This window comes from Drosophila biarmipes, chromosome 2R (genome assembly GCF_025231255.1).
Source record: "Drosophila biarmipes strain raj3 chromosome 2R, RU_DBia_V1.1, whole genome shotgun sequence".
Lineage (NCBI taxonomy): Eukaryota > Metazoa > Arthropoda > Insecta > Diptera > Drosophilidae > Drosophila > Drosophila biarmipes.
The window spans coordinates 23,511,560-23,521,297 of NC_066615.1; the positions used below are offsets into that span (position 1 = coordinate 23,511,560).

The following is a 9,738-nucleotide window of genomic DNA, read 5'->3' on the forward strand; positions in this document are numbered from 1 at the left end:
GCAGCCACTGTGATGCCGCTTGGCCTGGATATGCAAGCCCGGCCAACAAGTTACAGAGTTCGTGTCCTGCAGCCGCGTGACGTCATTACCTACATAAGCGGCCCGCAAAACAGGACACTGCTCGCGCAACAGAGAGCCGACGTGCACAGCGGTGGGACAGCCAGCAACAGTTGACAGCCGTTATCCGAGCTCGGCGCTCCGGTTTCGCTCCCGCGAGAGAGCTTATCCGGGGGCCGCTCGGTATAAAAAGTGGAGGGTCCTGGCCACAGGCAAGCAGTCGAGCAGACGACTTCGTGGCGAACGATTCTGGTACAGCGGCTGGTGAAAGCAGAGCGACGCGACTGTGTTTCCGTTACAGTTTGAATCGGTTTCAGAAAGTGGTGCTGCAGGAGCTTGCTGGGGTGCGAGGCAATTCAATTTGTGAGGCAGTGCGAGTGCGGTCGATCCTTTCGTCGCGTCGATAGCGAAGGAAACTCAATTAACAGGGACTTTGCAGTTGGACCGCTCCCAGGAGGACATCCACCATCCACGATGCAGGCGGTGCACAAATCTGCACACCACAGCAGGCGGCTGATGCTGTTGCTCTCCATGCTGCTCAATGCCGTAAGTCCTGGGGATTATTTTTTCAATTTTGAAATTGGTAGCGCTATCAGCAGGATTCGGTCTGTGTGCTTCATGGACCGTGCTTGCTGCCTTCTCCTAAATTTATCTTTTATGTGTTGACGTGTGCGGCGGGGCATGAATTTTGGCGAAATTCGTTTGTGTGCCCGGTTTCCCGACGTCACGCGGGCGGAAATTGAAAAGGCGATAATCCTTAGACGATTTTTGTATTTGAAAGAGCTAATTATAAATACTTGCCCAGCTGACCAGCTTGAAATTTATTTTGTGCTTTGCTACAAACCAAATACCGCATCTCTTTATCCCTAACCATTTCAGGATGAAGTGTCCGCTTCCCATAAATTAGCTTGTCAGAAGATACAAAATTGTCTCCAGCTGCTCTGCTCCTCACCCCTCAGAAAAGGACAAAATTATTCTCCATTTTTCAAGGCCCCCGTTCACTTTGCAGTAATTAATATTGGCCAACCCAAGCCACGCCCATTTAAGCATTACTCTTTTGCGGCTGGTTGCTGCAACAGTTGCCGCTGCGGTTGCAACATCATCATTCTGGCCAGGTCAGGACACACGTTCAGGCCATCAGTGCACTTTTTCATTTGGCGTTTTCACTTTTGCTTTCTGTACGTTGGACCATTTTTTGTGGGAGGACTGACATTTCTATTGTCCCTGGCTGACATGTGGTGACATTTTCCCACATTCGCGGAACTCGGTATTCTCCTGACAGCTGTTCATCATAACTGGCTGCCGGAAGCAAGCTAGAACCACTTTTTCAAATTGTTTTTTCATAATATAAGAAAGAAAGTGCTTTACGTCGGGTAGCTAAAACTCTCTAAACTTGCACCAAACATTAATTAAAAGTTTCTTTGTTGTTAGCAAGAGACTTAAGACGCTAAGAATATCTCAAGTTTCAAGATTCTAATCTGGTTCCTGCTGGGGACAGAGCAGTTTCAGAGCTTTATGGATGTTGGTAGCAAAGAACGAAATGGATATTTTGTGACGGCAATAATTAAAACGGTTTTAAAGTACATAAAAATCAATGATAATAGAATTACAAGACCTAAAAACACACTGACGGTGGCAAAAACGCATTATTTTCAGAAAAAATTGAATGTCCTGTATAAACTGATTATGAAGCTTTCAATCAAAACCTTATCTTTCATTGACATTTTCAAGGGAGTGAGGATATATCTGCAACGTTAGCGAGACCAACTACGTCAGAGGCAACTGCAACGTCAATGACAACTATTGTACAACTTGGTTCAATATAGACTTGCTAATACTTTTTCCTCGTATCGAAACTGCAATGTATCGCTGCACTAGAGAGAGCGAGTCAGCATTTAAACGCGTTACGATGCACACAATTGAAATGAAATGTAACCGACATCGAAGTGACACAAACAAGTGTGTTTGCCTTTTTCCTGTAACAGGCCAGATATGAGAGGTTTATGATATGACTCGTCTTCGTCTCCTGCCGCGCTTATTTAATAAGCACAGAAATCAATAACCACCAACTGAGCGAGTCAATAACAATAAATACTGCATGGCTTTCAAATAATAAGGATATTGCGTATACGCACCGAATGAGTCGGATAAGTATGCAACAATATTATGGTTAAAAATTCACTGAGGTTAGGGATTCCCCTTTTTGTGAATTTGCAAAGGTATTCGCAAATGTTGACTTGGGGTCATTAAGAAATTAACAAAAGGGATTGTTTTTGATAATGTCTGAAAAGTTTTCCAAAGAAGACCTTTAAAACCCCTTGACTAAATTAGGCCTTTCGTAAACTTTATTGTCTTGTTTTCTTTCAATTAGTCCCCATTCCTTGTACACTTAGGGTCGATTCTGATTAATTCAGCTGCCAAAAATATATTATGCGAAGACTGCTGCGAAAAGTTCAAATAAGAATGTGTAAACAGAAAACGAGGAAACATGGCTTTCATATATCGATTTCATGCCTTGTTCCCATTGATACGCCAGTTGTGAGTTTACATTTTTATTAAAATGCCAGCAAGTCAAATTGATTTCATTGGGAGCACAATGGTAATCAATTCCGCTCCGCACAAAGCGCGTTATGGGGCGGGATGGGTGGCGAGATCCCTTCTACGCCATTACCAGTGTTTGCTTTGCTTATATTTTTGAAAATTCAGAGGGAGGGTAGTTTCTTTTACAACCAAAAGACTTCCATGATACATACAAGTAAATCAACATGCTTTATGGCATGATGCCAAAATCATAAGACTGCATATTAAATTTGCATAAAAATATTACGAACATGTTTAGCTTCAAAAAGCATTCATGTAGTAAACTGTACGCATGTAAACTAAGATAGGAAAACTAAAGCAAGGACTTTCCCATTTAGCACAGATACCACTTCTGTTCGTGGGTCGGGTTATCTCTTCAATTAATCGGCAGAAAGGTCATAATACGTCAAGTGTATACTGCCGTTCTCTATTTTTTTCTGGGAAAGTAATTACCATACGCCTTCACAACTATTTCCATATGAGAATCGTTAGGTTGCTTTTTCTCCTGTTGAGCCTGCCCACAGAGTGATGTTGGAAAAGGAGTTACTAGGTACATGTGGGTTTCATTGCAAGGCCGATTACTGTTAATTGAGGCATTTAAACGGAATGAACGCATTTCAGACTGAAAGCGAGTTGCGCTACATGGCCCATGAAAGTTTAGTGTTATGGACACGAACACGTTTAATAGAGAATCTGCAGCATACTGGCAGAACTAAAGGAGGAATGGAATATTTAAATTAACAAATTAACAGAATTTCTTAATGTTTCCTCTTCGATAAAGGAAAATTCCGCAACAGAACCTATTTTGCTACTTTCAAGATTCTTTACGCATATCACCCTTGGAATGTTTTACCTTTTTCGGTCTCACCTTCCTTCACAAATTCCTGAAGCGCAATGCCGCTGACGGACTCAGGACTCCTGGGCCCCAGGACAAAATTCTCGGGAAGGTCATAGCACTTAAATTTTAATATTGCGAACGGTATTTATTTAAGTAAAAGAAAAAGCAACAAAGTACACCATTAAATTGCCCATGGTGGGCATGGAAAAACAGGAGCAGGTCGCAGGACGTCTGCGATAATAAAATTTGCCTGCGGCTGGGCGCAGGCGACATAAGCGGCTCAACAGGCATCACAGGAAGAAACAAGAAAATCACTGAGTTTCGGAGGAAGTGGAGTGCAGAAAGAGGACTTTGCGGTCTGCAGAATAGCAAAATGTCCCCAGGACTGCTGATGCGCCATCCTCAAAGCGCTCCTGGCCATTGCAGATGGTGCATAATCTCACGCCTAATTAGGCAAGCGATCTGAATCCCATCGGATTGCCATCATTGTCGTTTATTGGACATGTCCTGGCGTCTGTCCACTTGAGTGGACTCACGGATGGTTTAATTAGGTTCGCTTTATTGCTTATTGATTTCTTCCGCGCTGTCGAGCTTAAACTTTAATTGGACTCCTTTAATTGCGGCTGCACAAGAATTGTGGCTAATTTCAGCAGAAGGAATGCTTTGCTGTCAGACGCAGACAACGAAGCTGCTGAGAGCTCGCAGGACCTGGCCAAAGGTAATTTAATTATGCAAACAATGGCAAGGGAATCCTAATTATGCGCTAAAGACCCACCTGCTTAAAGTGGCGAATAATGAAACGGATTAAACTGCGTGGATTCATAATTTTAATAGCTCGTAAACCCCAAATATTTTACGTCCTCTCCAGCAGTTTTAAAAGTGGCAAAAATTAGCGAAACGAGAGCCCAGCCACACAAATTGTTACGCAACACACAAGGCTGCCATGAATGAGCTGCTCGACTATGCAGCCCACGCAGCCCAACGCCCCTACATCGGGCAATTTTCACTTGTTTGTTTAGGGAATTCTGGCGACAAGACCGCTTTTCCGTGGGCTGAACATTGTTAAAGCCCCTGACGTAATTTAATGTTACTTATTTTTTTAATGTATATAACAAATCTTCATTGTACTTCTTGTGCTTTTGTTTTCTGTAATTTTTGGCACAGCGCGTTAGAATAAGTCCTGAAAAGCTTTGGCCTTACAAAAACAAATAGCATTTTGAGCACATTCAGCATTGTTATTGATGAATGTTCTATAAAAGATTTATGGTCGAAAGAATTTAAGGATAAAGTCGCCCTTCGAGGGCGAAGAAGCAAAACTCGTACAACTCAGAACTACGACTTGCGCATTCCAAGCAAAATCCAAAGGAAAACAGTTGACTTAACAAACACCTTTGGGTTATTACTTCAAGTGCTAATAAGACAGAAAGCTGGGCCTGTAGCAAAAGCACACATGGATCCTGCAAGAGGCTGTCAACTTCTGCATGAGATTTACGGGCACAGGCGCCGCCAGCCAGCACGTCCTGCCACACATCCTGTGGCCCCTTCCTTCCGCCTCCCGAGCTCTCGGCAGGCCAGTTATTAAAAGCGGAAGCTCTGGGTCCTGGCCCACACCCGCCCCCAGTTGGAGCGGAAGGCATCCTGGGGACTCACATACTCGTGCCTTCGAGATAACCTCCAGCCGGCCTGGAATTATCCTTTCGGTTGAGCGACCATTTGGCAAACAAACTGCTTCGACCTCTCTTCACTTGTCGTCGTTTTGGAGCAAAATGTTATGACTTTGGCTCAGACACTCCTGTTGCTGGCTACACAGTCATGTGTTGAAATATTTCTCGTTCTTCGTTTTGCTGTTTCTCCTTTGACTTAAAAGGCAGATAAGTCAATGCGACAGCAAGTCGCATAGAGTTAGCTGGTATCGGATTTTACCCACTCCGGGGGCTTCGGCACAATCATCGATGATGACGATGTCTTCGGGACGCTAATGGACCCTCCAAAGTAGGCAACAATAAAGTAAATAAGTCGAAAGTGGTACTTCTACACAGCCATGATACGTTCATGGGAAGCTTTTGGAAATTTATGACCCCAAAAGCCCAAGAAAGTGAGTTGGTATCTCCTGATTCAGGAGGGAGAAACTTTGGACTGGCGAAAAAGCGCCATGTGTCAACACATTTCAAAGTCAATTTAGTGTATATAATTGCGACAATTAAGTGCGTTTTCTTTGGTATTCGAATAGCGCGGGACGGCTCGACGTCTCGATTTTAGACCGGATTCCTGACTGAAATGTAGATGTTGCGGAATTTTCACATCCCCTGATTTCTTTTTCCAGGCCATCCAGCCACGCTCCATTATAGTGAGTGCCGCGGATGACGTTGCCAATGTGTCGCCTTGCGAAATGGAGTCCCTTATAAATCAACTGCTGAACCCTGAGTACCAGCTTCACGTAAGTCACCTGCTGCAGTCCGTATTTATCCTTGACGTTAAAGGATTTACTGAGGCCGTTGGAAGGCAACATCTGCCCCAGCTTTGAATTTAAATTGCTTTCTGCCATCATCCCGCAAATCCCTAATCCTTAGGCCTCCGCCTTGCGCAACCAACTGAAGAACCTACTCCGAGAACGACAGCTGGCCGTGGGCGAGGAGCAACCTTTGGGTGACTACTCAGACTACGTGGAGGAGGACAAACGCTCTGTGGCTGCTCTGGCCGCCCAAGGCCTCCTGAACGCCCCGAAGAGGAGTCTGGCCACCCTCGCCAAGAACGGACAGCTGCCCACGGCGGAGCCTGGCGAGGATTACGCCGACGCAGACTCCGGCGAGCCGAGCGAGCAGAAGCGCTACATTGGCTCCCTGGCCAGGGCCGGCGGATTGATGACCTATGGCAAGCGCAACGTGGGCACCCTGGCCCGCGACTTCCAGCTCCCCATCCCCAACGGCAAACGAAACCTGGCCACAATGGCTCGGCTGCAGAGTGCTCCCTCCACTCACCGGGAGCAGCCGAAGCGGAATGTGGCCGCTGTGGCGCGCTACAACTCGCAGCAGAGCCACAACCAACGCGCCGGAGCCGAGAAACGCAACCTGGGGGCCCTGAAGTCCTCGCCGGTCCATGGAGTTCAGCAGAAGCGTGAGGACGAGGAGATGCTCTTGCCCGCCGCTGCCCCCGACTACGCCGATCCAATGCAGAGCTACTGGTGGTACCCCAGCTACGCCGGCTACGCCGACCTCGATTGGAACGACTATCGCCGGGCAGAGAAGCGATTCCTAGGTGAGTGCTTAGCCGGTTCCTGGGAGAACTTGAGGCTGAAGTCCTGCGGGTACGTGTACCCAATCCTTTCGAGGCCGAGTACTTTCTGCACACCTAACATTTATCAGCACCCTGCACCTTAGCTAGCAGCCACGCGGCACTTTTTCTAGCACAGTTCTGTACATATGTTTATATTATCATCCCAAAAAAGACACCTCCAAGGATCCCGAGTTGTTCGGCATCGAGCATGGCAACGATGTCACTGCGGGCGCAGACGAGGTGGATGAGGAGCCGCATACGGAGCAGTTGCCTTCGCCGCAGAAGCGCCACATTGGCGCCGTGTACCGCTCCGGATTCCTGCCCAGCTACCGCTACCTGCGCAGCCCGGGGGGCGCTGGTGGCTACGGCGGGGCCGGGGGGCGTTTCAGTCGCTCGGGACGTGACGCCAGGCAATTTGTATGAGTAAATGGCGATGGTTCGATGTGTGCTGCTTACTTTGATTTTATTCGTTTCCTACTTTCCTTCTTTGTTGTGGAAATTATGATTGTTTTTGGTTCGAGTTCTAGTAATTGGCCCAGAGACCTTTCATCTCTGGCCCTTGGTGTGCCTGCCCCTGTCAAGTGGTAGTGTTTGGTTGACACGTTTCGCAAGTGGCATGTTAGACGTCGTTGATCATAAATTGGCTGCTGGGATTTGTCGAATGCTTTGTGTTATTTCAGCCGGGAAACTGCCTGAGATTTTGTTGTGTCACTTCCGACCTTATTATCCAGTCTGCCGGAGGCCCCAACAACAATCAAGAGTATTTCTCAGACTTTGCCGTCGCCATCTCAATGTAATTTTTTCCATTTAAATGACGTTCGGAAATGTGATTTCCGAATACGTAGTAGAATACGTTTGCACAGGGACTTCCTTCCTTGGGGACAATCGGCTAATTTCCGGCACTTTGTCTGCCTTCGGTGGGCTTATAAGGCGTGGCTTTAGCAGGCTCTGACGCCGATGTTTCTTAAGTTGTATTGACCAGAATAAAGTGGTCCTAGAAATAAGACCGAAAAGGGAAAGCTACGCTAATACCCAGCTTTGTTAGCCTGGTGGAGATTTCCACAGGGCGTATACGTGATGCGTTTCAGCCCAAAAGTATGCAACATAATTCGACGCTAAAATTTGACGAAAGTGGCGCTGTTTTCTATTGGATGTAGATACATTTTCCAAGATATTATACATATTTTTAACGAACCTACACTCGAAGGAAACTCTCGGCAGTTCCGTGCTGCTACAGGTCTGATCCTGGAAACCAGCTGCAGACATTTGTATATAAAATTCATTTAGAATAAATTGTTACTTTTTTGATTTAGTGGCGTTAACACACTCAGTTTGTATTGGCATGTTTAAGCTCATTGGCATGATCTGGTCTTTTTGTGGACTTCTTAAATCTTTCGTTTTTCTGCTAATTTTTCTTAGTTTTCAATTCGTTCTGTAGCATAGCTGTGGCGGGTCTTTAGCGAATCGAGTGCATCCTGGACCTAGCGCATTGACTGCGAAACTGTTTATATTCTGTATTCCTGTAGACCTCTTGAAGAAAGCAAGCCAGAGGAGAGTTTATAATACGACCGGTCTCTTGCCCCCAACAGGTCGGGTACTACCCCCAACACGAGCGACTGCGTCAACCCACCGCAGCCGTTTGTAAGCAGTGTTTCATCCCCAACCAACCCATGATCAATTGGAGTGGTGCTGGCATACGCGGTCGTCTCTCTAAGTACTACGTGGATCCGGAGGCCTCTCCAGCGCGCATGCCCAGCCTCTCCACCAACTCGCTGCCCTCGGGACGCCCGCCGCGTCCGCTCCTGCGCTCTGGGGCTCCAGTCTATCCGCCCTTCCACACTTGGGGCACTCCGCCGCGTATCACAGCACTGCATCGACGAGAATTCCGACGCAACTTGGACAATTACGAATACTAAATATCGACAATATACTCTTTATGCGAATTACGCGATACAGATTACCTTAACCGTAGCCGGAATATAGAACTATTCAGTGAATGTGCTAAATGTAGAACCCCCAAACCTATTGGTCAAGTCACACACAACACCTGCGGCCCTCTGAACTACCGAGGCTAGCGAGTGAAATCGAGAGCTGTAGTGGGAGGTGCTCCACTTTGTAGGATCTACATTGCTGTAACTCTCAATGTATAAATTATACTTACCAAACTGAAGTAACTGATACCAGTGCAAATCTAAAAACGATATATATCACCGCAAACCATATCGTCTCTATCATTTAATCTCTTGAAGGAAGTATTAAATTAGTGCCAATGTTGTACCTTGCAAGAACTAGAGCTCGCTCAGAGAACTTTATCCTTCATTGCTAGTATACTGATACCCGTTTAAATTACTTTTCCCCAAAGTCTTTTATGTGTATATGACAATAAATATTTCCCCTAGTCCAGGGCTAAGTATTGCCTCCAACGATCATTAATACATGAGAGTGTTAACAAACTGCGTCAAAGACAATAAAACTTGGTGAGAAATAATGAAAGTATCGATTTATATATACATAAATATATTATACATACATGTACTTCAGACAATAAATAAAGTATTGGCAATACAAAATAACAGGAGTATCGAGTACTCCACTACAAGTCATTTGGATTGATTTTAACTTTTTCAAATTATTGGTAAAATACCTGGAAATCGAATGAACATTAAAAAATATCTAAATAACTGTGTGTAATAATAAGTCTGATGTTGTCAATAACTAATTTAAACCATTATGAATTTCCAAATCAAAGTAGTTCAAATGCGAAAGTTTATTCAAATAATTTATTACCAAGTATTTACATCGACTATATATGAAACCTATTTAAGCGCGTGCATAGGGTTGAGCTCTGTCAAAGGGAGCAGAGCTTGGATCTCGCATCGGATGTATCCACTTACTATCAACGTTATGTATCTGTATACACATTATGTATATCGTATAAAATTAACTCAAATATATATTAAATATTACTGGTTTGTTCCTATAATACAATG

At 45.2% G+C, this 9,738-nt stretch overlaps 1 protein-coding gene across 5 annotated transcripts; it reads left to right on the forward strand.

Annotated features, from left to right (window-relative positions):
- The first annotated feature begins 262 nt into the window (after positions 1-262).
- Positions 263-9,736, forward strand: LOC108022967 (neuropeptide-like 1). 5 transcript variants are annotated; one of them, XM_017092189.2, is made up of 6 exons: positions 263-309; positions 375-603; positions 5,799-5,912; positions 6,046-6,730; positions 6,921-7,165; positions 8,338-9,736. In XM_017092189.2, exons 2-6 carry the CDS (start codon positions 532-534, stop codon positions 8,662-8,664), a joined length of 1,443 nt encoding a protein of 480 aa, XP_016947678.1. In that variant the 5' UTR covers positions 263-309; positions 375-531; the 3' UTR covers positions 8,665-9,736. The 5 variants fall into 5 exon arrangements, with proteins under 5 accessions (XP_016947678.1, XP_016947677.1, XP_016947679.1 ...); XM_017092188.2 differs by having other exon boundaries at positions 285-603; XM_017092190.2 differs by having other exon boundaries at positions 285-603; positions 6,921-7,171; positions 8,338-8,450.
- Positions 9,737-9,738: the final 2 nt, after the last annotated feature.

Bases quoted from the DNA above. Each gene is read 5' to 3' on its own strand.
- LOC108022967 (XM_017092189.2), top strand. From the start codon at position 532: ATGCAGGCGGTGCACAAATCTGCACACCACAGCAGGCGGCTGATGCTG. The intron at 5,913-6,045 runs GTAAGTCACCTG...CCTAATCCTTAG, and splicing joins ACCCTGAGTACCAGCTTCAC to GCCTCCGCCTTGCGCAACCA. The intron at 6,731-6,920 runs GTGAGTGCTTAG...ATCCCAAAAAAG, and splicing joins GGCAGAGAAGCGATTCCTAG to ACACCTCCAAGGATCCCGAG.